Here is a 26,392-nt window from a genome sequence, read left to right as displayed (position 1 = left end):
GCGAACTCCTCCCTTTTACATCTGCAATCTCCTTGCACTCCTTTTAGCGGCGCTTGGAGAAGCGAGGGCTGTAGTTGTTCCCACCCATGTGTTTTGCCCCTGGGTGCCCTGATGTTTCAGCTAGCAGTCGTACCTGGAGGGAGATCCCTTTGTCCTTCATTATATTGTTTATTTGTATTTGTATTTTATTATTTTTTTAAGACGGGGTTTTGCCATGTTAGTCAGGCTGGTCTTGAGCTCCTGACCTTAGGTGATCGAGTAGCTGGGATTACAGGCGTACGCCACCACACCCAGCTAATTTCGTATTTTTGGTAGAGATGGGGTTTGTCCATGTTGGTCAGGCCGGTCTTGAGCTCCCGACCTCAGGTGATCTGCCCGCCTCGGCCTCCCAAAGTGCTGGGATTACAGGCGTAAGCCACTGTGCCCGGCCTATTTTTATTGTTTAAATTAAAAAAATTATTTAATTTTTTTTTCAGGGTTAATTCACTTTATTTTTCTTGTATAAAAACCCTGTGTTGTAGCCATAGCTGGAGCCTGGGTCCTCTGCACAGAGACTCTGCTGTGGGTCTTGACGAGGGGGTCAGGTAGCTGTAAGTCTTAGAGATGGCATCAAAGGTGGCCTTGGCGAAGTTGCCCAGGGTGTCAGTGCAGCCCCTGGCTGAGGTGTGGCAGTCACTGATACCAGCCATCATGAGCAGCTTCTTGGGCACAGGTGCTGAGATGATGCCAGTGCCCCAGGGCACATGGATGAGGTGCACCAGCACAGAGCTACTGCGGCCCATCACCTTGCAAGGGACGGTGTGGGGCTTGCCCATCTTGTTCCTCCAGTAGCCTGTGCGCACGGGACAGTGGAGAACTTGGCCAGGGTGATGGCCCCGCAGCTGGCAGTGGCTGCCTCCTCGGAGCACTTAACACCCAGAGCGACATGACCATTTTAGTACCCAGTAGCAACAAACGCCTTGAACCTGGTGCGCTGGCCAGCACGGGTCTGCTTCTGCAACGGCATAATCTTCAAAACCTCATCCTTGAGAGAGGCCCCCAGGAAACAGTCAATGATCTCAGATTCCTTGATGGGCAGAGCGAAGAGATAGATCTCCTCCAGGGACTTGATTGACCTTCATGTCCTTGATCATGTGGCCTCGGTTCCCCATCCCAGGGCCCCCAGCCCCCCGCACCCCGCTGCACCCGCGTTATCTGCCGTTTGGTGTTTTCTCGGAAAAGAAGCAAAAATAATTTAATTTATTGTTATAGAGATGGGGGTCTCACTATGTTGCCCAAGCTGGTCTTCAACTCCTGGGCTCAAGGGATCCTCCCACCTTGGCCCCCCAAAGTGCTATGATGATAGCTGTGAGCCATGGTGTCTGGCCAGTAGTGTATCTTTAAATTTCGATTTCCAAACATGGGGGAGCCCCTAATTTCTGCCTTTTTTCTATTGCATTGAGAGCACGCTGGTATGATGCCAGTCCTTTAGCTATTTGTTGAGTCTTGTTTTGCAGCCTAGGACATGGTGAGTGTTAGTAAATGTCCAACGTGAACTTGAAAACAGTGTGTGGTCCCAGTAAATCAAGCTTGTTCAACTTTTCTATATTCTTTTTTTTTTTTTTTTTTCTTTTGAGACAGAGTCTCGCTCTGTTTCCCAGGCTGGCATGCAGGGGCACAATCTCGGCTCACTGAAACCTCAAGTTCAAGTGGTTCTCCAGCCTCAGCCACCTGAGTAGCTGGGATTACAGGCATGAGACACCACATCTGGCTCATTTTTCTATTTTTTATTTTAGTTTCACCATGTTGGTCAAGCTGGTCTCCAACTCCTGACCTTAAGTAATCTGCCTGCCTTGGCCTACCAAACTGTTGGGATTACAGGTGTGAGCCACTATGCGTGGCCCAATTTTTCTCTATTCTTAGTAATTGAGTCTGCTTAAACCAGCAGTCCCAGTGAGAGGTGGTATAATTTCCTGTGTGGAGAATGTGCTCATTTACAGATTTTTCCTTTCCTTGCCACTTTTTTGTTCTGTAGTAATCTTAGGCTCTATCATTATGCAGGTGCACACAAGGTCAGAATGGTTGTTTCTTTCTTTTTTTGAGATGGAGTTTTGCTCTTGTCACCCAGGCTGGAGTGCACTGGCACGATCTCAGCTCACTGCAACCTCCACCTCCCAGGTTCAAGTGATTCTCCTGCCTCCGCCTCCCGAGTAGCTGGGACTACAGGCGCGTGCCACCACACCCAGCTAATTTTTGTATTGTAGTAGAGACAGGGTTTCCCCGTGTTGGTCAGGCTGGTTTCGAACTCCTGACCTCAGGTGATCTGCCCACCTCGGCCTCCCAAAGTGCTAAGATTACAGGCGTGAGCCACCACGCCTGGCTGCTAATACTTCTTTTAAAAAAAATTTACTTATTTATGTATTTATTCCCCACTTTGGAATGAATACTTATCAGTACGCTACAACCTCTTTGAAGCCTAATAATGATTTTGCCCTGGAGCCTGCTTTGTGTGATATAATCTCTTCACCACTAGCTTCCTTTTGAGTGGTCTTTGCCAAGTGCGTCTCCTTCCATCTGTAGCAATTAGAGCCATTCCAGCTATGTGTCAAAAATAAACAACTGAAAGGGGTTTATGATCAAGCACGGACAACTTGCACAATCATCGGAAGAAATGGAGGAACAAATCCCAGCCCTCTGAATCGGCCACATCCTGGGATCAGGAGTAAATCGTAACCTCAAAATGCAGATACAACGGTCTACCTCCCGTCCCCTAAATGAGATGCCAAGCATGCCCCTCCCCTCAGCCAGGCTGTCTCCATCAAAACTTCAAGGACCACTGGCCTCTCCACTGGCCCACGTCCCACTGAGGAGCCCCAAGCTCTGAGCCAGCTGCCTACGTACCATCCGCTCGGCTACACCTGCTCCCCAGGCCTGGGTGCTGTCACCCACCTAACTTTCCAAGCCAGAGCCCAGTGGTACCTTGCTGCCCACTCCACTCCCTGAAGAGGCTGCCCCCATGCCTGTTGAGTTCTTCCAACTACTCGAACCTTCTGGAACATCAGGCTTCAGCATGTTTTGTCTGGGTTGAGGCAATGGCTATGCTTCCTTCTCTCTCTCTCTCCATCAATCAACCAATCATCAATTGATCAATCATCTGTCAATCAATATCCGCCTATCAATCTATAATCAATCTATCAATCTGTTAGCTACCTACATAATAAATCATCGATCTATTCATGTAGCTTCGTATCTACCTGTTATCATCTGTCTCTCCATCTATCTTTCTGTCATTTATCCCTCTATCATGTATCTTTCAATCATTTATCTATCACCAGGTCCTGTTGCATGTGCCTGTAGTCTCAGCAACTCAGGAGGCTAAGGCAGGAGGACTGCTTGACACCAGCAGATGGAGTCCAGATGGGGCAACATAGTGAGATCTCATCTCTAAAAAAGTATTTAAAATAATCTATCATCGCTCTATCCATCTATCATCTATCCATGTATCTATCGTGCATTATGTTTGATCTATCACTTGTCACCTATCAATCTATCATCCGTCATCTGCCAATTACCTACCAATCGTGTCTATGCAGCTATCCATCTACATGTCTATGTATCAATTTCTCCATCAAACGTCTATCATCTAGCTACCTGTTTTTGAGGTGATATTCAAGACATATACAATCAATCCCTTTAAAGTGCACAATTCAGTGGCATTTAGTATGCTGTATAGTTCCAGAACATTTTCTTCACAATAAAAAGAAACCCTGTAATCCCAGCACTGTGGGAGGCTGAGGCAGGAGCACTGCTTGAGCTCAGCTGTGTGAGACCAGCCTGGGCAACACAGTGAGATCCTGTCTACAGAAAAATATCGCAAAATTAGTAGAGTATGGTGGCACACGCTTGTAGTTCCAGCTACTCAGGAGGCTGGGGCAGGAGGATTGCTTGAGCCCAGGAGATCACGGTTGCAGTGCAACCTTGCACTCCCACCTGGGCCACAGGGTGACACTCTGTCTCATTAAAAAATAAAAAAAAATACAATTTAAAAATTTTTATTTTTTTACAATAGACATTTATTTAAAGTAAAACATATGCAGACCAAATAAGTCTTAAAATTGTTTCAAGTTTAATCATCTTCATAACAGCTGCGTCCATAGACTTGAACTACATGGTTGCTTCTTTTCCCATCCTTCTCATTCTTTTCTTTCCCGAATAACCTCTTTCAGATGTGGTTCAAGGTAGAAATTTTCCGCTTCAGATTTGGTCCACTGATGCTTCATGGACGGGTCCAGTGCCCTCTTCATTCGAAACGTCCTGTCATTACAGAGGTTCTCTGGAAGCCTTCTTACGGGTTCTTTTATGTCTTCATCCCCGTACACTGTATCATCTTGCATTAACGCCAGTTTATTGAATCCTGCAGCATTGTAACACCATTTTTGAATACCCTCCAGCCACTTGCCTGATGCTGAAACAGCCTGGTTGCCAGCCATTTTAGGCAGAAAGTGAACCGTTGCCTTCTGGGTAAGTCATAGAGGACACACTGGGCTACAATTCTTTTTTTAAAAGGAAGCTCCCCCCATTTTCCTTCCCCCACCCCAGCCCCTGGCACTCACTAGTCTGCTCTCTTTCCCAATGAGTTTGCCTGTTCTGGACATTGGTCTGGCTTCTTCAAGGTCCATCTGTGTCATGTTATGGATGAATGGCACCGCGCCGTACGGGCAGGCTGTTTGTCCATTTCTCTGCTGATGGGCAGTCGGGCTGCCCCACCTTTGGGAGGCTATGGCCATCCGTGCATAAAGGTCTGGTCACATGGATGTTCTCATTTCTCGTGCTTCTGAGGCCAGGTGGGCTGCGGCACCCCATTTCCCCGGCCACCCTCCCACGCAGCCACATGCCTGCAGAACTCCACACTGCTTCCCTGTTGCCGAGAACTCCTCGGTGGCCTCTGGGCTAAGTCCTGGCTCTGTAGTGTGGCCTGCAAGGCCTGCGGGCCGCAGCCCTCCCTTCCCCTGCATGCAGCACGAACACCCTGGGCTATGCCTCTGATTCCCCTCAGGTCCCTGCACAAGTGACCCCCTGCCCCTAGAAGAGCCACAGCACCCTGTGTGGCAGCTTAGACATCCCTTCTCCTGCCTTGGTGCTCCTCCCGCAGGGAGCAACACGTCCCCACCACCAGTCCTGTTTGGGCTCAGCCAGTATTTCTGTGCGAGGTTGTTGCAGGTTCCGCCTCCATCGTCACGGGGAACCGAGTCTCCGCGTGAAGCTCCGTGGAGGGCTGGACCGTGTCTTCTGGGAACTTTCCCTGGTGGAGGGGTTTGGGGGTCTGGCCCATTCCTTTCCCCAACTCACTCTTTCCCCCACAGGCAACCCACTCCCTCCTCTCCATCTCTCCCCGAGACCCGCAGCAGACACCACCAGAATCTGAGGCACGGAGCACGGAGGAAGGACTGCATTTGCCAATGGAGGCTTTTACTGGGGGACTGGGGGTGGCACCCAGCCCAAGGGCTGAGGGCCCGGGAAAGGCACACGGTGGCAGTGGGGTCTCCGTCGGGCAGGCGCTGGCTCTGCAGACAGCTCCCCCAGGCGACCCTTCTTTGGCACTGAGCTGGGAACATGGTGCCTGCACTCCTGGCTGGCAAGCAGTGGCCTGTGCGGCCCGGTGGCGGCTGGCAGTGTAGGCTGGCGGGGTGATGGCCCCACGGGCTGGGTTTGGCATCAGTGGGAGCCGGGGCCCCATGGGACTCAGAGGCCGGGCCGCCCTCGCTGCTGGCAGGGTAGTCACATTGGCCATGGAGATGGCTATGAATAGGGAATCCAATAAATTAGGCAGTAGAAAGAGGAGGCAAGGGGCCGAGGGGCTGGGCTACGTTCTCATTCAGAAGGCAGTGCTGTGCATCCCTCTCCCTCAGGCTCTTTGGGGCTCCTGGGGGGAGAGGATGCAGGTGAGGGGCTCTGTCTGACCATGGGTTCCACTGGGGGGCTTTTATGGCATCTCGTGGGACGGTAGCCTCTGCTGACCACCCTCGGGGGATGGAGCGTGGGGTCTTTGAGAGACGTCTTCTGAGGGAGGCCGCCCGCAGTGCCGGGGCTGTGGTCTGAGGGGTCCCTGGTGCTTGGCTGCGCTGTGTGGCCAGCACTGGGGCCCCCTGTGCCCCAGCTCCCTCTGTGGAGCAAAGTCAAGGACTCAGTGCCCTGGACAGGGCCCAGTCACTGTGGAGCAGCTCCCCAGGGAGGGGGAGGGATGGGGGATGGGGGGAGGGATGCAGGGTGCCACCCTCCATGGGTACGTTCCCAAGGGCGGGAAGGGTCTTCTAGGAGGAGGGCCAGGCATGCAGGACAGGGTGGGCGTGGGTAGTTGCTGCTGTCTCCTTCATGTGATCCGAGCTTGGGAGCGGGGCAGGGGCCCGGGAGGGTCTTGTCAGGTGGAGGCACCCTGGAGGCCGCCAGGGCCTTGCGGACTTGGTGCTGGTGCCACAGCCTCGCCCAGGATCTGGCAGAGCTCCTGGAGCCGCCGCTGCATCTTGGGAATGCCCGCCAGCTGCTGCTCCAGGCGCTGCTTCTCCTCGGTCAGGCTCAGGCGGGCAGCCGAGTCTAGCTTCTCGAACTTCCAGCCGCCCTCCCCATCGAACTGTAGCAAATGTGTGTGGTACTTCCTGGCCAGGACAGGGACAGGGTCAGGGGCATGACACCAGGGCTGCCGATGGGAGCCGCATGCCACTGCCGGGCCCACCAGACCACCTCCTCCCTTCAGGTTGCCACTCCCACCCGACCCCAGGCAGGGAGAGAGGGCGCCTACCACAGGGAGGGACGGTGGGTGATGGACAGCAGAGCGATGCCTGCGTCCTTGGCCGCCTGGAAGATCTTGCCTTCCACGTCGATGCTCACAGCGCTGGTGCACTCATCCAGGAGGGCGTACTTGGGCCTGGCGATCGGGGCCGAGGGAGAGTCTGTGAACCCTCCAGCACCTGGCACCCCATCCCAGCTAGGGCTCCATGGCTGCTGCTTCCCCTCCCAGGGGACCCCAGGGAGCCTGCCAGCCCAGAGTGCTCACCTGTGGTAGAACATGCGGGCCATGCCTATTCTCTGCTTCTCGCCGCCCGACAGGACATCCTTCCAGTCACACATAGCCTCCCAACCTGGGCAGGGGGCAAGGGGCTCGGCTCAATTCCACCAGCACTGAGCCCTGGGGGCCAGCTGGGGAGCTGGGGCAGCTGCAGGAGTGAGCTGCCTGAAAAGACAGGGCCCTCGTGCCTCTGCGTCCTTGTCTGTCTGCCAGGCATTCATCATGGAGGAGGGGAATGGAATCGTGTGTTCCCCTAGAGCAGATACGGTACAGTCCCAGCTGCAGCACTTCAGTGTGACCTTATTTGGAGATAGACAGAGCCTTAACAGAGGTGATCACACTAAGATGAGGTCACCAGAGTGGACCCTAATTCAATACGACTGTGTCCTCATACAAAGGGGTGTGCGGGCAGAGGATGTGCACAGAGGGAACGAGATGTGAAGATACAGAGGGCGAGGCCGGCCATCTGCGCGCCAAGGCCAGAGAAGAAGAACACATCCTTCTTGATGGCCCTGGAAGGAACCCACCCTGCTGGATCCAGGAGATGATCCACCCACGCAGTTTACAGCAGCCCCGGGGTGCCCACTCAGTTTCTTGGCACAGAGCCCCAGAGTGGCCAGCGTGCTCTCCCCAGGCTGGGGGCTCGCCACCCATAGGAGGCTCGCCATCACTACCCTGTGCCAGCACCTCGGCAAGGCTCGGGTGGGCTGCTCGAATGAGCAGGTGAGCCAGCTGCTGCATTGGGTGGGGGCGCTGCGGCAGAAGCAACCCCTCTCGTCTTCTCCCCCACGCTGCCTTCCTCCGTGGCCCAGGTCTGGAAGTAACGACAGGGCGTCTGGCCACCCAGAATACAGATCGTGCTTCCCAGGCGGCCTTGTGGTGAGGTATGACCATGAGACAAAGCTGTGGCCAATGAGGTATAACTGTCAGTATTCGATATGGTTGCTTCTGGAACCTTCCTTAAAAGATAGATGGCACATACCTTTTGCCCCTTCCCTTCCACTTCCTCCGTCCTATAGCCTGTGACACAATGTGAGGGCTGCAGCAGCCCTCCTGGATCATGAGGTGACTTTGGGAATGGAGGCCACACACAGCAGAGTGACCTAGTAGAAAAGCCTGGAGCCCTGGGGCCTTCACAGAGCAGGGCCAGCCCCGGCAACCATGGCCTGCCTCTCTTGGGGCCTGACAGCTCAGTAGGACACACTCACGAATGATCTTAGCCACGACTGTGGGGAGGCCAGTTCTGTTCCTCGCAGCTGAACCCCATCCTAATGGCTCATGCTGGCCGGCCACAGGCCCTGGGGACTCAGGGCTGCCACAGAGGCGGGAGGGACCACATGCTCCCAGGCAGAGGGCAGCAGGAGCAAGAGGCAGGGCCAGGCCAGGGGCTTGGTGCCCACGTCCTTGAACCATGAAGGTGGCCCCAGGAAGCGAGGTCCTTGCTCAAGGCCATCTCTCGCCCAGCAGTGGGGGCTGGAGACAGAACCCAGAGGCTCAGAATTCAAAGACAGAAGTGGACACTGTGCCTGCTGTGCCCCTGTAGCTGCGCCCGCTCTCCTCCTCCACTCTAGGCATGATGGACACTGCGGACACACAGCGCTCCTTGATAAGCCCAGGTCAAGACAACAGCTCAGCCTGGCCTCCTCTCCCAAGAGGCTGTCTCAGAATCTACCCGACTCTGCTCACCCCAGCCCCCTCCAAACCTCTGCATAAACCTGGCAGCGCCCGTACCCGCACACGTGGGCCTGCCTCTCCTATGCTGCCCCTGCCCACCGCCCCATGGTCCTTCCAAGAGCATCTGATCCCGCTCAGGGAAAGCCCAGGCTCCTGCCTGGTCCAGAGGGCCCTCTGTGAGCCAGCCTCTCCTGTCACCAAGCCTGCTCCTGGACGGGGTGACTACTCAGCATTCTGCAGGTCTCAGCTCAGACCTCCTTTCTCTAAGAGAGGGTGTCCTAGGTTCCCCAATGAGGTGCACGCCCCTGAGGTGCCCCGTTCCCTAGGGCACCCATGCCACCTGGGGCCATCTGTGTGGTGCTGGTCCTCCCTGGTAGGCGGGCCTCTGAGGTAGCACCCTCTGCCCCACCCCTGCGGCGCCTGGCACTTTAGACTCCTGGATGTGGAGATAATCTTCACCCCCTGGAGGCCAAGGGAGAGGCCAGGGCGGGACGAAGGGCGGCTGCTGGCCCCGGGCCTCCTACCTCCCTCCCGCTGCAAGATGTGGTGCAGGTGCACGACGTCCAGGATGGCCTCCAGGTCCTGCTCTGAGTAGCCCTTCCTTCGCATGTCCTCCACTGAGTCCGGGTAGATCACCTGGTCACGCAGGGAGCCCACAGACATATAGGGCCTGTGGGAAAGCTGGGTGTCATGGAGGGAAGGGCCAGCCCTGCTTCCCCCAAGATGCTCTGTGCCTTCCAGGTGGGGTTCACATTACTACCCGTGCACACACCCCACACAGACCCCAAACAGACAGGGCAGTGGGTCAGGCGAGTGTGGAGGGAGCAGGCACCACAGCCCCTCTCTGGCTCTGAGGACAGCACTGGTGTCCTCTCCTGAGATGCTGACTCTCCACCACTTCCTGGGCCTCTGCAGGAAGCCACGTCTGAGCGCACAGGCAGGAAGAGGTGGGGAAGAGGAGGCACGGGCTCCTCACCTCTGCGGGATGTAGAACATGCGCTGTGGTGGGGGCTTGTAGAGCACGCCACCATACGTGGGCCACAGCCCGCCCAGGATCCGGAACAGGGAGCTCTTGCCGCAGCCGTTGGGGCCTGTGATGAGGAGATGCATGCCTTCTTCCACCTGCGGGGCAACAGCCGCTGACGCCAGAGAGTACGGCCCCTTCCCACACCCTGTGGCCTCCTGCCCGGTCTTGAGAGGCTCCCAACGCCCGAGGCCAGCAGGCGGGCCATTCTTGATCTCTTGATAAGGGACAGCAGGGCCTGGGGGATGGGATCCAGCGTCCCCAGCCCTAGCTAGATTGAGCGCTAGCTAAATGCCTGGCCCAGGACACAGGAAAGGCCAAGACCTGGCCCTGACATGCCTAGAGAACAGGGGGCCAGCACAAGAGGAAGGGCTATTCCGCCACAGCGGACTGAGGAGGTGTGTTCCAACAGTTAGTGGCGCTCTCGATCCCATCCGAGTCCCACTTCACTGGGAATCCAAGCGCAGGGTCGACGCTCAGCCCCTTTTAAGGAACTGCCATGAAAGGCACTTTGTTTTCAAGAGATGAGATCTCACTCTGTCGCCCCAGCTGGAGTGCACTGGTGCGATCACAGCTCACTGCAGCCTCCAGCTCCTGGGCTCAAGTGATCTCCCACGTCAGCCTCCTGAGTAGCTGAGCCTATCTAATTTGAAAACGCTTTTTGTAGAGACAAGGTCTTGCTATGTTGCCCAGGCTGGTCTCAAACTCTTGGCCTCAAGCAATTCTCTGGCCTTGGCCTCCTGAGTCACTGGGTACAAAAGGCATGTTCTTTCTTTACGAGACAGGGCCTTGCTCTGTTGCTCAAGCTGGAGTGCAGTGGTGGGATCATGGCTTACTGTAGCCTCAGCCTCCTCGGCTCAGGTGATCCTCTCACTTCAGCCTTTCAAGCAGCTGCAACTACCAGCACGGCCACCGCAATCGGCTAATTTTTGTATTTTTTAAAATTTTTGTAGAGATGGGGTTTGCCCTGTGGCCCAGGCTGGTCTTGAACTCCTGGGCTTAAGCGATCTGCCTGCCTTGGCCTCCCAGAAGGCTGGGATGACAGGCATGAGCCACCACACCCGGCCCAAAAGGCACTTTCTTTATGGTCTAGCCTGATACACAGACCCCACTGCCTCCCCATGTCTGCCTCCCCTTGGCTCAGCATCACAGACCTCTGGCTCAATTCACTGATTCTATGGTCCTCGCAGGAGCTAGGAAATGCCTGCTGTGGGAAAATGCCAGCCAGGCTGGAGGCGGGCTGTGTGCAGGGAGGAGGCCATGGGGCCTGGAGTCAGTGAAGTTCACAGTAACAACAGCAATGCTACACGGGGCTCCTGTGGAAGACCTGAGGTTGTCTCACGGGTGGAACTGTGTTCCCTGAAACTCCTATGCGGGAACCCTAATCCTTACTACCTCGGAGTGTGAGCTTTATTTGGAAACAGGGTCATTCCGCAGGGTGGGCCCTAATGCAGTGTGACCCGTGTCCTGACAGAAAGGGAGGACGGAGACACGGACACACCCAGAGGGAAAACGCTGTGTGGAGACAAGCTGAGGCCGACCTGACCTGCCGTGGCAGAAGCCAAGGAAGTCCGCAGAGGGGCAGCAGAGCAGGAGCTGGGACAGAGGCCTCGGCAGGAGCCCGCCCCGCCTGCACCTTCCTCTTGGACTGCAGGTCCCCCAGCCGGAAGAGAGGCCGTCTCTGCTGAGGAAGCCACTCGAAATTTGTGGCACTTTGTGACAGCAGCCATAGGATGCTAACGCAGCCACCTGACTGTCCCCTCCCGAGGGGCTGGGCCTTGGACCCACGGGTGATCAGCTCCCCCGCCACCCCAGGAGTGGCCACTGCCTGCAGCGAGGGGTAACCACCTGTGCCAGTCCCTGGAGCCCTGGTGCACCCCTTCTCTCACCTCCTCAGGCCCACAGCCCCCCACTCCCCTACCCTCAGCTGCCTGCCCACTTGCTTGCGGCGACTCCTGGGCAAGGCTTCATCCCACCCACACCACCCCCAGGGACGTTGAGCACTGTTCTTGTGACCCCTGCTGTCCCCTGTACAGCTGTCTACCTGGAGACCTTTGTAACACTTTAGTGCCCTCCACGGTGGGGACTCCGTGAGCGCAGAGCCCCTGATTTACCTCAGAGGTCAGGGCACATTGGTTAAATGAATGAATGAGTGACTCCTTGTCACTCCTCCACCTGTCCCTCCACCCCGGTCTCCCCCTCACTCCCTAGCCCCATCCAAACCCCCAGATGGGGACACAGGTGATCTGTGGATTCTTTGCTGTGGTCTTCCCAGGGTAGTCGAGGAGTGGTTTGAACCAGTGCCCCCACCCCCCCAATCTTGGCTTTCTCGGGAGTGTGGGGAGCTGGCATCAGGTGATAGGGCCAGGAATGCTGGGGTGAACCTTGGCCAATCCTGGTATCTCTAGTCTTTTTTATCAGCCTTGCCTCTGTTGCCCCCGGATGAACAGTCAGACACGTTGGTGTCTCACCTTGACCTTGGCCCACCTGCCACGTAGATCTAGGGACAACGGTTGTTGCCAGCACAGACAGGCGGGAAGCCAAGGACTGAGGCTTGCAGATATGTGTGGCCAGGCACCCTGGCCCCACGCGCTCAGCCCAGCCTGGCCGTCACCCTCCCCACTGGACCTACTTTGATGTTGAGGCTGGCCACCACCACCTCTCCGGCGGGCGTGATGATGGGGATGTTCTCGCAGATGATCCCCTGCTCCACGTCCACCACCTGGCCTGCAGAGAGAGCACAGTGTGAGGAGAGGGAGTGGTGGCGCCCCCGCATTCCGGGGGATCTGCGTGCCCCAGGCTGTATGCCCTCATTCCCACCCCGCAGCAGCATGCCAGCTGGTTCCCCACCAGCAGCCTGTGGTCCAGGGCCCCTTGGGAACACAGCCAGGTCTTCCAATGAGACGAACTCCTCCCCTAGTGTCTAGTACGGTGCCTTGGGCTGCCACCCTCTGATCCTCTGCCACCCTGTGGTCCTCTGAAACCCTCCCCTCCGGGGGCCCTCCTCTGCAGCGCCTGCCTCCCACGACAGCCAGCAGCTGGCACACTGTCTGGAACTTTCTCTTGCTGCCCTGCATGGGGGAGGGTACCCCATCCCCCTTGTTTTCAACCAATAAGCTAGGCTGGGGCCCTCAAAGGGCAAGGCAGCTGGGTGGCCGGCAGCACCTCTCCCCAGAATACCCTCCAGGGGCCCGACTTGACCAGGCCTAAGTCATCAAACCCCTTGCCGGGCAGCCCTCCTGTCTCGAGTGGACTGGGATGGGCCAGGAGCACATGGGGGGCCCTGAGTGAGGGAGCAGGGATGGGAGGAGCCAGGGTAGCAGTGACAGCAGGGGCGGGTTCACTCACAGGGAGGGGACAGCCTTACCTTGGATCTTCAGGGGGCCATCCACACGGACGCCGGCCCGGCCTATGGTCCCAGACCCCGGCTGACTGTCCTCCAGCTCCCCAGGCCTCTTGAAGTGACAGCGCTGGACATCTGCAAACACCTGGAACATCTCGTGCACCCTGGCTGTGTAGCCAGCCAGCTCCGTCACCTGAGGGAGGCGACTCTGGCTCAGCCCCTGCCACGTGCAGAGAGAGGAGCACGGCAAGGATGGCACGGGTGGGGCTGGGCCGGGGGTACCTCCTTGTAGGACGACATGATCCTCTCAGTGGCATCTGCGGCCGCTGTCAGGAGGTTGCGGGCGATAGTGAAGGCTTCTGTGCGCTCGCTGACCAGTTCCTCCTCCTTCTTCTCCAAGGCCGACTTCCTCACAGCCTCTGCATCTGCAAAGCCCAAGAGGGTCGGATTGTGGGTGGGGAGGGGCAGAGATGGGAGAAAGTAAAAAATGAACCGCTGGAGAGAAAGACGAGGCTCTTCTGCAAACGGTGCTGGGACGACCAGATCTCTCTCTCTATCTCCACGCACAAGAGAGGGACCTCTCCACACCACACAGAGAAACCAAGCTAGAGCGCAGCACAGGCTGACATACAGTGTAGCCCAAATTATGAAACTCTTAGAAGCAAACAAGGGTAAAGCTTCATGACTTTGGATATGGCAATAGTTCCTTCACTAGGAAACTAAAAGCATGACCAACAAGAGAAAAACAGATCAATCGAACCTCATCCATCTAAACACTTTTGTGACCAAAGGACAACACTGAGACAGTGAAAAGGATGACCTACAGACTGAGAGAAAACGCTGCAATGGTGAACCACATACCTGATGAGGGTGCAGTATCTAGAATATATAAAGAGCTTTTACAACTCAACAACAGAGATAACCCCATCACACATGGGTGAAGGACATGAACAGACATTTCTCCAAATAAGTCATACAAATGGCCACTCAGCACAGCAAAAGAGGCTCAGCATCATTAGTTATCAGAAAAATGCAAATCAAAACTACCAAGAGATACCTCCTCACACCCACTAGGTGGTTAGAATGCAAAGGAGATAACCAGTGCTAGCCAGGATGAAAGGTGGAAACTCCAGCACTGCTGGCAGGAAGGCCAAACGGCGCAGCCACTGTGGAGAACAGTCTGGCAGCTCCTCAAAAAGTGAACCCTCCAGTTACCATGTGACCCAGCAGTTGCACTTAGGAGTGCAACTACACCCAGGAGAAATGAAAACATACGTGCACATAGAGACTTGTCCATGGATGTTCACAGCAGCATTATTCACAATGGCCACAACATGAAGAAAGCCAAATGTCCATCAAGGGATGAACGGATAAAGAAATTGTGGTCTGTGCATACAGTGGAATATTATTCAGCCATGAAAAGGAACGGAGGGCTGATTCACCTTATGCCATGGATGAATCTTCAAACCATGATGCTCAGTGAAGAAAGCTAGTCACAAAAGCCACAGAGACAGGAAGCAGATGAGTGAGTGCCAGGGGCTGGAGAGAGGGAGTGAAGAGTGACTGTTCATGGGTCTGGGGCTTCTTTGGGAAATAAAATAAAATAAAAACATTCTCGAGTTAGTGGTGATGGCTGCACAACTCTGCGAATGAATTTAGATTGTACATTTGAAAAGGATGAATTGTATGGTATGTTAATTACATCTCAATAACATTGATCTTTAAAACGCACCAGTAGGCATCTGGCTTTCTTCCTTGGCACCACTAGCTCCTTCCACCTGCCCTCTGTCCTGCACCACTGATGTCACCCCTAGTGGGTCACATCTGAACTTCGTCATGTAATGCCCAGGGCTGTTTGGCTTTGAAATACTAACATTCCACTTTCTTTTTTTTTTTAGATGAAGTCCTGCTCTGTCACCCAGGCTGGAGGGCAATGGCATGATCTCAGCTCACCACAACCTCTGCCTCCCAGGTTCAAGTGAGCCTTGTGCCTCGGCCTCCCAAGTAGCTGGGATTACAGGAGCCTGCCACCAAGCCTGGCCAATTTTTTTTGTATTTTTAGTAGAGACCGGGTTTCACCGTGTTGGCCAGGCTGGTCTCAAACTCCTGGCCTCAGGTGATCCGCTCACCGTGGCCTCCCAAGGTTCTGGATTCCAGGTGTGGGCCACCGCGCCCGGCCTCATGCCCCGCTTTCTCACCTCCCCTCTACACCATGGTTTTTGATCTCTGGGCCAACGGCCATACTGTTTGGTCTCTGCGTCTCCCAGGAGCTGTTCCTGTCTTCACCTGCTCTTTTGTCACAGTGTAGACCCTCATCAATGGCCTTGACTCTCAGTCTCTTGATCCTTAGAGTCCCCACAGGAACAGAGGTGATAGGAAGGAAGGTTCTGTGGAGGACCCAAGGACTCTATCCAGGGGTGCGTGTGACCCTGTGGGGGAACCCTCAGGGATCATTGGCTGGGGGCTGGGGAGGACATGGAATGCAGAGTCTGCTCAGGGCCATGCAGGGTGGAAAGGGGCCTGGCCTGGGAAACTGGGAAAATAGACTGGGCTGGCGGGGTACGGATGCTCATCCTAAAGGTCAAGGCCTTGGACCTTCCTTCCCACCGTGCCCTCAAGGACACAGCCTCCTCCCCAGGTCCTCTGAGAGCTGGACAGTCGCTGTGACAAAGGGAAGGGTCTACAGGTCTTTGTGGCCAGGACATCCTGGCGCAGAACCAGCTGTCCTCTGAGGGTTCTCTTGGAGCCTTGGGCAACTAAGGCCAGGGCCCCGGAGCTGTACACAGCAAGGTCTCTGGGCTGGAGTGGGAGGCATAGGTCCTGCCCCTTTCCTGAGCCCACCTGCCTTGCAAGCCAGCAGAGCAAAGCTTACCTAAATCTTCCCCAACCGGTAAGAGCCTGCCTCCCCACCCAACCCTCAGCATGCTCTGCCTCCTTGAAGCACCTGGAACCCTCACTAGCCACCGGTGCAGGGGACGCAGCCTGGACAAAACAGACAAAAATCTCTGACCCTATGGAGCCTGCAGGGAAGGAGACAGGAAAGGCCTTGCCTAGAGGGACTGAAGCATGGGCAGCAGAGGACAGAGTGCGGAAATAAGAAGGCTACAGGACCAGGCGCGGTGGCTCACGCCTGTAATTCCAGCATTGTGGGAAGCCAAGGTGGATGGATCACCTGAGGTCAGGAATTCAAGACCAGCCTGGCCAACACGGTGAAACCCCATCTCTACTAAAAATACAAAAATTAGCCAGGCGTGGTGGTGCATGCTTGTAGTCCCAGCTACTTGGGGGGCTGAGGCAGGAGAATTGCTTGAACCCGGGAGTTGGAGGTTGCAATGAGCCAAGATTGGGCCACTGTACTCCAGCCTGGGTGACAGAGTGAGACTCCATCTCAAACAAAACAAAACAAACAAAACAAAAACAAAAAACAGAAGGCCACAGGACAGAGCTGATCAAGCTGGGAAAGGGAGCGCTTCACAGCCTTCAAAGGCTGCTGGCTCTGAGGACCACCAGAGCAGGGCCAGGAGCTCGTGCTCCTTTGAATCATCCACAAAGCTTGGCACGGCAGAGGCTCAGAAAAGTCCCAGGCCTTCGACACAGGGAGCAGCCCAATGCGACCAGGGGTAGCCATGGAGAGAAGCGGCTGCAGGTGCTGTCTCGTGGGCTGCCTTGGTGCCCGGGGCTAGGTATGCCAACTGGGCTGGGCACCCACGCTGGCATCAAGGCTGCCCTTGATGTGCAGTCCCCGAATTAGATCCTTCCTCTTGGTGAGTCGTCCAGAGGACAACACAGACAGCTGAGGGCATGGAAGCCCCGAGGTGGAAACAGGAACAGGGAGAGAATCAGACTTTTGTTTATAAATCGAAAACCTTCTTCCCACCAAACTGAGTAAACTATAACACTATTTCAAGCAGAGCCAAGCTTGACAGAAAGCAAGGGAAGCTCCTGGGACCATCGGGAAGCAGGCAGCCAGGCGGTCCTTTGAGAGCCCCAGAGGCAGGCAGGGCGAAGACCAGCACGCTTTCTTTGCTTATCGTGGGCTCTATGTGCACTGAGAACTTCTAATGATGCGCGTGGAGCTCAGATGAATTCAAATGAAACTATCTCTCAATTCAGGAACCATCCCCCTCCCGCACAAGGAACTGATCTACCATGAGGCAGAAGAGACTGCCTCTGGGGCTTTCAAAGGACCGCCTGGCAGAATGAGACTCTCAGAGAGAGCCGGTGGAGTAAGTCTGACAACATGATATGCAGCATAAAAGGAGGCATCAAAAAGATGAGCAAATAAGACACAGAAACAGCCTGACACGGCTACTCGAAAAAGGAAATTTCCATTTACAAATTTCTATTTGAAATAGAATCAACTAGAACTTACAGAACCAGTCACTGAAATGTGAGCAAAATTCCAATTAGACATGGCCAAAGAGAAGACTGGTGAACTGGTGAATCAGCGGGCAGGAAGAAGGCCTGAGGGAGCCCCCGGAATCTCACCGACGGTGTGAGATGGGGAACGGTAAACAGAGACCAAAAGACACAACCAAGAGTTCTAGAAGACGGTAAAACAATGAGAGTCAGGCGACATTTGAAAAGATAATAGCAGAATAAACGGAAACTGACACCTAAACACGTCATAGTGAAACTGCAGAAAGCTAAAGAGAAAGGAAATCATCGAAGTACCCAGAGGTAAAACACAGAAGAAGCAAGGAGACGACGAAACACTGTGAAAGGGCTGAGACAAAAGAACTGTCCACCTAGACTCCATTGTGCGAGTCAACTTTAGCTTGGGAATAAGAGTGGAATAGAAACATTTTCAACAGAAATAATCAAGAATGACAATAGGCTGGGTGTGGTGGCTCACACCTGTAATGCCAGCACTTTGAGAGGCCGGTGCTGGAAGACGGCTTGAGCCCAGGAGTTCCACGCTAGCCTGGGCAACACAGCAAGAACCTGCCCCTACAAAAACCAAAACAAAACGAAACAGCACAAAGAATTACAATAAATAATCAAGAATTTCCCACGACAAAACCCTTACTGAAAGAACTTTTAGAAAACCAACCACAATTAGAAGTACTGATGTCTGTTCTAGTATACTTGTGAGTTAAAAAAATAAATACAACTCAAAACATGTCTATCTGGAGGAAGATAACAGAGCATAGAGACTGAGATGTAAGAACAAAATGGTTAGCACAGAAATCAACAAACCCATAAGCGAGTTTCAATGTGCATGGATAAGGCGATAGCAAAGAGGAAAAATAAGATACAAATGCAACTCCTGGCTGCGCTATGATGCCTGCCGCGCCCCACGGGGGCTGCTTCTGTGTCCTACGGTCCAGGAGGAGGTGGAGCTATTGATTAACCTAACGAGTACGCCTGTTGATCTTGTAAAGGGTAACCACTAATGGACTAAAAATAGAATGCAGAAGTTGCAATCCAGCAGAGGAACAAAACAGGAATGTAATCCCAGCACTCTGAGAAGCTGAGGCGGGAGGATCATCTGACTAGGAAACCCCATCTCTACAAAAAATATGAAAATTACCCAGGTGTGGTGGCTTGCGCCCAGTAGTCCCAGCTACTGGGGAGGCTGAACTGGGATCCAAGGTTGCACCACTGCACTCCAGCCTGGGTGACAGACCCATTTCAAAAACCAAAAAACAAAATAAAACAACAACAAAAAAACCAGGAATGCAGAAAACCTAACTGTTGAATCTTATCACTAAAATAACAGGTAGAACAGGCTCCCCACTCCTCTAAAACGCCTTAGGGTGAGGCTCCCCTCTGCAACTTGCCAGAGCTGTCTTAGGGCCGAGGAAAGCGAGGCTGGAGTGATCAAGGTACTCCCCACATCCTCCCACCCCTAAGGCGCAGCTGCGTGAGGGTACCCGTGCCTGGAGAAGTGATGTGTGGTGTCCCCGACTCGCAGTCCTGGGCTTGGCTGAGTGGTACCAAGGGGCGTGAGGTGCGTGCAGGGCAAAAGGCAAGTCCAACCTCTGGGAGCATCAAGGGTGGCAGCAGGGCCTTGGTGGCACGGGCAGCAGAGGTGGTGGGAGGCGGGATGGCTGAGCTGGGCCCTCGTGAGCCCAGTACCTAGCGGTGTGGGGATGGGTCCCTGCGCTGTATCCTCTTGGCGCCCTGGCTCTCACCTGACTCTGAGTAGCCAGTGGCGGTGATGATGGGGACAGCCACCATGAGCAGACCTGAGGCGCTCCACACGTACTTCATGAGGAACTGCTCCAGCATGACATACCACAGGCGTTCCAGAAGGATGAGGTTGATCTGGGAGGCCAGGTCCTGGTAGGAGTGCTGCAGCAGCGCCAGCTCCACCTGTGGGGAGTGACAGACACAGAGAGGCTTCGTGGCTGTGCACAGCGGCAGCTCCCACGGGGGCGATGGTCAGAGTCTTCCAGAGCCACTCACACACGCTATGCCATGGATGGGCATGAGAAAGCCAAGAGTCGGGGGTTATGATTGGGTGGGGCCGGGTCTGAAACTCAAGGTGTGAGGGGGCGTAAGGGCCTGCCTGATGTCCCAGTGCGGCCTCCATCCCCTCTCCACTCCCTGTCTAGTTGGGATGCTCACCACTACCCTGTCGGCCCTGGAAACCAGCCCAGGGCACTCACCTTGTTTCTGTCTTCTGCAGAGCCCATTTCTCCCTGCCAGCCCCTCCTCCTGGTCTACAGAGGTCATCCATCAGCTCTAATTTATCCCCCTAAATTAAGCAAAGAGCAGCGCAGGACAGCAAGAGGCAGTGCTCTTGGGCTGGGCACAGTAGCTCACACCTGCAATCCCAGCACTTTGAGAGGCTGAGGTGGGAGGATTGCCTGAGCCCAGGAGTTGGAGACCAGCCTGTCCAACATAGCAAGATGCTGTCTCTACCAAAAATAATTTTGAAAAACTCGGTTCAACAGTCTGGGCCTATTAAGGCCCTACCCAGCCCCCAGCCCCTGCCCCCATCAAGCAGGGGTGGCTTTGACCCCAAGTCCCACTGCTGCCCTGGGCATTGCTCATTAACCTCCGCTTGGGCCGAGTCACGCCCATAATGCCCACTCTCCTGGCTCAACCCCCTCTTTCCCTTCCCACAGTTCCTTTTGGTGAGAAATTTGCATGGCATTTTCCCATAGAAACCAGGAGCTGGGCCCTATAGGACTCGCCCTGGGGGATGTCCCGATGACTGTCGAGCCAGGCCCTCGCTCCCTCAGCAGTAGGTAGGCCTCCCCTGCTCTTCTGTCTCCCATCCTGCACTGGCCACCACCACGTCAAGACACCAGCAGGAGGGGAAAGGGACATCCGCAGGGAAGAGGTGGCAGCAGCAGTCAGACAGGTGGGGAAGGTGGGAGGTGTCGGGCAAGGTAGCCAAGGGGCTGTGAGTTTCTGGGCTCAGTCCAGGGGCATGTGCCCCAGCCTTGCGTCCCCACAGCCGTCCGAAGACAGCTGCCCAGCATGGCACTGTTTGCCAAGTGCTCTCCTGTCTCTCTGCACCTGATTCTCACCATGTCCCACTGCAAGTTATTAACGTGCTCATTGTACACAGATCACTGAAGCCCAGGGAGGTAAAGGGACCTGCCCAAGCCCATACAGCTTGATGGTAGCAACCAGTGTGGGAATTTGGACCACACTGGCAGAGACGCTAGGAGAACCAGATTTTGTAAATGATGCTTTGACTTATCAAGAGAGGTTTACTTTGTTCTCAAGCAAAAGATTGTGTGCGTGTGTGTGCATGTGTGTTTCAATAAGCCTCCTCGTGGCAATCCCAGGAAGGACAGAATACTCTACTCTGTGCCCTCCAGCCAGTCAGCTGCTTCCGCCCTGAGCTGAGCCTAGGCCAGTGTCCACGGAGACATCAGCCAGCAGGACTGGCATGGGCCATATAACTGCCCAGCAAGGGCCATCCAGCCATCAGGGGGTTCCTATCACCCCACACAGCTTTCCAGCTGAGGCCTATGTGGACAGGCCGCAGATGCACGTGGGGCCCTCCAGCCCCAGCCAACAAACTCTCTTGGCCAACACACTACTTCCTGATGCTAGCCCAGACAAAGGCCTTCAAACAACCAGTGATCTCTCTACTTCCTGAAGCTAGCTCAGATGAAGGCTTTAAAAAACCAGTGATCTCTCTTCTGCCCCTGCCACCCAGGTCAGCCTGTACAGCTCAGCTCCCCGCAAGCCTGATCTCCCATTCCTGAAGCAAGCACCCTGGCAATCCAGACTCGTGCTGGGAGCTGGCAGGGGTGCCAGCCAAGGCTGACAATGTAGCTGCAGGGAATGTGCCAAGTGCCTCGCCCAAGGCTGCGGCTGCCTGCCAAGGCCCTGCAGCCCAGCATGCGGGAGAAGAGGAGAGGGAAGCCGGGGTGGTGGCTGAAGTCCAGGTGCCTTTTCTCTGAATCTGCAGTCTGGCCCACACCCGGGATGCCCCTCTCCGTGGAGTTTGGGGACAAGCCTACTTCTCTGCTGGTGCACAGTCAGTGAGTCCAGGTCCCAGGGCAAGAGGTCACCTGACCCAGGGAGCACACACAAGCCTTCAGGGGATGAATGCCATTGTGCCCTTCCTCCCAAGAAGCACTGGGGAACTGAAACTGAGTCGCGGCTCAAGGCAGCTGCAACCCCAGGCACGAGGAAGGGGAGGGGCCGAGCCGAGATAAAGGGAGCACTGACCCGGAGTAACCTTTCCCAGCGCCTGCCTAGCCCGCCTGCCCCGGCCCACCAGGGAGCCGGGAGACAGACCCGGCGGCGGTCGGAAGGGCGGCCACACTAGGAGCAGGAAGTGTGTCCCGCCGCAGTGGCAGCCTGGGGCCGGCATCTCTGGTCTGGTGGCCCGGGAAGGCAGCTGAACCAGTTGGTAGCTGGGCAGGCCCGTGGGCTCAGGAGGGGGTGGCCTTGACCCCAAGTCCCACTGCTGCACCGGGCGCTGCTCATTAAACCTCCGCTTGGGCTGAGTCATGCCCATAATGCCGGCCTGCCTGGCTGGCCAGCTCTGCTAGACGCTGGCCTTCAAAGGGCCCAGGGGCCCAGGAGGGGCTGGGCAGCAGGCTGCGTCCGGCGGTCGCTGCTCATGAATGGCAGGCATCTCCTCCTAGCTGCCTACAGGAGTGGGGCAGGCAGGAGCTCTCAAGGCTTAAACCGCTAGGATCGCAGCTCTAAGGCCAGGACAACCTCCTTGAGGAGGAGAGGAAGCAGAAGTGGCCTGGAGCATGCAGGCAACCAGCACAGGACAGTCCCCACCCAGCCTTCCTGCCTCTCCACTACCGCGCCTGAGTCCACGGTGGCCCAAGGCCCTGCCCACCCCAGCCCCACTCTCTCATGGCCTGCCCACACCTTTGGCATCAGCCCTGGCCTGTCCCAGGCTATCCCCACTTCTCACGACTGCCTGCCCCCGGGCCTCCCTGCCAAATGCTTCCCTCCATGCCCAGCACCCCAAGCTGCCCCACCTCGTGGCCCCCGTAGAAGGCGATCTCCTCCGAGTTGGCCACCACGCGTGAGTGCATGTAGCGCAGCTCCCCTTTCCGCCGTGCCTCCTCTGCCACCAGCTCCCCGAACTTGGGCGAGAAGGCCCGCAGCACGTTGGCCGTGAGGAACACCACGAGGCCGGCAATGGCCGAGGGCCAGGCTGTCCCAGCCCCACGGGAGCGGGCCGCCCGAAGCAGGGTGTAGGAAGTCACGGCCACGTCCAGGAGTGGCTTGGTCAGGTTGGAGTAGAGGTGGGCCACAGAGGCCGCGAAGGCCACCACGTCCTCCGTCAGAGACTGGTCAGGGTTGCGAAGCCGCCCGTCCATGTTGCTGACTCGGTAGTAGGTCTGCTGGGAGAAGTAGAGGCTGTAGGCATGGGCCACCAGACGGCTGCGGAAAGACAGGGCCAGTTGGCCCTCCAGGTAACGGATGGCACTGTTGACGAAGGTGGCAGGGAGGGCGATGAGGAGCCACTGCAGCAGCTGCCAACCGAAGGCCCGAGGGTCCTTGCGCACGATGCAGCGGGCCAGCCTTCCGTCCAGGCGGGCCACATACACTGACAGGAAGGTGCGGCTCACCAGGGCGGCCGAGTGCAGGACCAGCAGCCCCGTCTCCCGGCACAGGACCCGCGGGAACAGCAGCCGCAGGAGCCACAGGAGCCGCTGCAGGAATACCCGGTTCATGCCGGCCTTGGCCGCCGCGGCCCCGGAGGCCTCCTGTGTGGGGTCCCTGGCGGGAGCCTGAGGACCCCTGGCCAGGGCCAGGCACTGGCGCACCCAGGGGTAAGCTTTGTGGGCTCCATAGGCCGCGAGGGCCAGGAGCACCGCCGTGCGCTTCAGCGTGCTCCCCCGCCAGGGCCGGGGCGTGGAGAGCACCGGCATATCACCTGGGCTGGCTGGCGCGCAGGGGCTGGGGCTGGTGCCTGGGGCAGCAGTTGAGGCAGGTGGCTGGAAGGGTTGTTGCTCGGACCCTGGGCCTGTTGTCTAGGCAACTGGAAACCTTGCGGTGGCCCCTGAGACTGTCGCTTTAGGCCCCCGGGGTGGTGCTGGGGCCCCTGGTGCAGTGGGCTCAGGGCCCTCCAGGGTCGAGGCCTCTTCGGGCAGCCCAAGTGGAGCAACTTGGCTCTCCTGTCCTGTCAGTGCCCTGGCCCCTGAGGTCAGAACCTTGAGAGGTCTCGGGGAGAGAGGGCGTCTCTTCCTCTCCACCTTCTCCTCCTCCTCCCCTGGTGGCGCCCCTCCCCGGGGCACCAGGCGCGTCCGTCCGTTCCGCAGCCTGGTTGAAGCGACAGTGACTCCTCCACCGGCCCAGAATCCCCACCCACTCACCCCTCCCCAGGGGCGAGTCTGGGGAAGGGGAGGAGGCGGAGGAGGGGCGAGGGGCGGAGTCCGGGCGCGGAAGCCCCACCCCGTTCTCGTCCCACCCCGTTCTCGCCCCACCCCGTTCTCGCCCCACGGCGGGGGCCCGCCCCCTCCCGCACCACAGAGACGTGGGATGGCCGCGCGGGCTAGAGAAGCGGCCCTCGCCGGCCCGCCAACACCCCGCCCTGCCCGCGTGCCCGCTTCACCCCGCCCTTCTCCCCGCCCCGCGCGCCCGGAGCCAGAGGCGCCGCTTCCTCTCGCGCCCAGGGAGCTGGCCCTCCGCTCGGGGGCGCGGCGGGAAGCGGCGTGGGGCGGAGCCTCTGAGGCCTCGCGAGGGCTAGTGGGCGGTGCCCGGCGGGCGTCTTCCGGTTTCCGGCCGTGGCGTAAGGGGCGGGGCTAGGACTGAGGCGGCTGTGGAAGAGTTTGGCGGCTGCGGCGGGGCTTGCGGACTGACTGGGAAACTCGGTGAGCGGGCTCCGCGCGCCAGGCTGGGCTCCGGGGCTGCCGAGGCTCCCAGGCTCCTCGACGAGGGAGACAGGCGAGCAGCGCTGGAAGGCCCAGGGGCCGGGGAATCTCGGGGCCCGCAGCCTACCTGGGTGTGAGGGGCAGGGGCAAGGGGAAACTGGGCGGCATCTCTAGGATCTGGACTCGGGGGCGGGGCAGGGCGGGGCGGGGGGTGGCGAAGCCCCATCTGTAGGAGCGGCCGGGCTGGGCCTCGGGGACGGTGTGCCCGGCCGGAGCCACGTCGGGGGGCCTCCGGTGCGCGTGGCCGGCTCTCGCTCTGGGTGGGCGCTGTGGCCGGCTGGGGCTGCTGGAAGGGGCCCTGGCTTCTGAGAAGTCTGCGTGTAGAACTTTCTCCGTATGGGGTCTTGAGGTGCTCGGTCGAGACCTGCCTTTGCGCCTGGCCCCGACTCCTGCCCTCTAGGAGTCGCTCTTGCGGGCCTCCAGCCCACCGGAGGCGGTGCGGCCCCGGGCGGAAGGCTGCTTGAGCCCCGAGGGAGGTGCTGGATTCTCTCTGCAGGCGCCATGGGGAGGGTGTGTGTGGGGGCGGGGGGCGGGGGCGTCGGCAGCGCTTGGACGAGGTGCGGCCTAGGGCCCTCCTGATAGCGGGGATTTGGGCTCGCAGAGCGCCCGCCTCTGCGGCCGAGCTCCGCCTGGCGGGGAAGGGAGCGACCGATTGGTGCCAAGGCGTCTTGTTGGCGCCCTGGTACTGTTCTTCCCGAAGAACACCTTTCCAGTTAAACGGGCGTCGGGAGTCTGGGGCTCCCTGGGACAGGGATTGTTGGGAGAGGTGGCTCTGGACGTGTTGACACACGTGTTGGAGGGGGGGCAGGTAACTGACCAGTGAACGGAAGTTTGTGGGGCCTGTGAACGCTGCTGGCCTAGTGGCCTTGCCGAGTGGAACCCTGCTTCCGCCAGCGCTTCAGAGTGCAGGTGTGTGTGTGTGTGTGTGTGTGTGTGTCAGGGGTGGAGAGTGGCGGTCCCAGCCTCGCGGGATTCCTGAACTGGATGTCCTTGGCTGCCCAGCGCTTACAAGTCCTATTCCTTCTGTGCCCTGCCAGGAAACAAGCTCACATCTCCCTGTGGGAAACCTTCTAGCAACAGGATGAGTCTGCAGTGGACTGCAGTCGCCACCTTCCTCTATGCGGAGGTCTTTGTGGTGTTGCTTCTCTGCATTCCTTTCATTTCTCCTAAAAGGTATGGCCTGTGGAGCAAGCAGGCAAGTTAGGCAGGAGGGTGCCTGTGCCCTAGCCCTGGGACTGGTGTGTGCAGCTCGTGGACCCTGGAATTGGGGCGTGATGGAACAGGTCGAACCTGTCCGAGGTGGGGGTGGCAGGGGTTGTGTGTGTTATCGCCAACCCTCCCCAGGGTTCTGCTTCATCATGACTTGCTCACTTCCTTTCCCGTGTCTCCTGCCTTCTGGTCTTCAGAATGCTCTGGAGAGGCAGGAAGATCTATATTTTGGTTCTGGAAATGATGCCCTCCCGCCTACTCTTGGTCCCTTGGGTGCTGGGATGGCAGTGTGGGATCTGGAGGACTTACACCACTGGGTCACGTTGTTGCTGATTTAGTGACTCCTGTCCTCCTAACTAGTCTCACTGGCATTGCGCAGTGGCTGCATGAACATTACTCAGCCTGTAAAGGATGAAGCCATATTCCCTTTTAATGAACAGAAGACCTGTTAAAAGTGAATGAGAAATTAATTTTTAATTATGTTTAATACCTGAACACATTATCCCTATTTAAATTACAATGTTACTTATGAATAAGGGCAAATTTCCACAGGTTTTTTTAAAAGCTGTTTTTTGGTGAAAAATGACAGACTCACTGCTGCCTGAGGAGGATTCTTGCAAAAAACCAAACCCTCGTGCAGTTGACAGGACATGCAGAGACAGAGGGCCCTGGGGAGCTTTAATCTGGGAAGCCGTAGAGGACAAACAATCTGGTTTCTACACAAAGCAAACTGGAAAAGCAAATGAAAGAGGGAGAGGGAAGGGGACCTTACGGAATAAGAG

The 26,392-nt window shown here is 56.8% G+C and overlaps 3 protein-coding genes and 1 pseudogene across 10 annotated transcripts in view; 1 reads left to right on the top strand and 3 right to left on the bottom strand.

The window, feature by feature from the left end:
- Positions 1–483: 483 nt before the first annotated feature.
- Positions 484–1,133, bottom strand: LOC135272840 (small ribosomal subunit protein uS5-like; annotated as a pseudogene).
- Positions 1,134–4,045: 2,912 nt separating this feature from the next.
- Positions 4,046–4,549, bottom strand: LOC105707095 (cytochrome b-c1 complex subunit 7-like). Its single transcript, XM_064371520.1, has one exon. It carries the CDS (start codon positions 4,467–4,469, stop codon positions 4,173–4,175), a length of 297 nt encoding a protein of 98 aa, XP_064227590.1. The 5' UTR covers positions 4,470–4,549; the 3' UTR covers positions 4,046–4,172.
- Positions 4,550–5,413: 864 nt separating this feature from the next.
- ABCD1 (ATP binding cassette subfamily D member 1) lies at positions 5,414–23,399 on the bottom strand. Its single transcript, XM_012437859.2, has 10 exons — positions 22,500–23,399; positions 19,221–19,401; positions 13,366–13,508; positions 13,108–13,276; positions 12,373–12,467; positions 9,693–9,838; positions 9,241–9,386; positions 7,031–7,115; positions 6,776–6,901; positions 5,414–6,632 (listed from the first exon to the last, which is right to left on the bottom strand). Exons 1-10 carry the CDS (start codon positions 23,397–23,399, stop codon positions 6,398–6,400), a joined length of 2,226 nt encoding a protein of 741 aa, XP_012293282.1. The 3' UTR covers positions 5,414–6,397.
- Positions 23,400–24,289: 890 nt separating this feature from the next.
- The window catches only part of BCAP31 (B cell receptor associated protein 31), a 28,022-nt gene continuing 25,919 nt past the window's right edge, over positions 24,290–26,392 (top strand). Inside the window, exons 1-2 of one of the 8 annotated variants that reach the window (XM_021668852.2) lie at positions 24,290–24,341; positions 25,439–25,574. In XM_021668852.2, the coding sequence (XP_021524527.2) occupies positions 25,483–25,574 (92 nt within the window). In that variant the 5' untranslated portion in view covers positions 24,290–24,341; positions 25,439–25,482. The other 7 variants (XM_064371495.1, XM_064371497.1, XM_064371494.1 and 4 more) reach the window with 7 other exon arrangements.

Source organism: Aotus nancymaae, unplaced genomic scaffold (assembly GCF_030222135.1).
Source record: "Aotus nancymaae isolate 86718 unplaced genomic scaffold, 86718_ANA_hifiasm-v0.15.2.pri h1tg000138l, whole genome shotgun sequence".
Classification (NCBI taxonomy): domain Eukaryota; kingdom Metazoa; phylum Chordata; class Mammalia; order Primates; family Aotidae; genus Aotus; species Aotus nancymaae.
The sequence above is the reverse complement of the archived record's forward strand: the minus strand, read 5'-3'. Positions and strand labels throughout refer to the sequence as shown.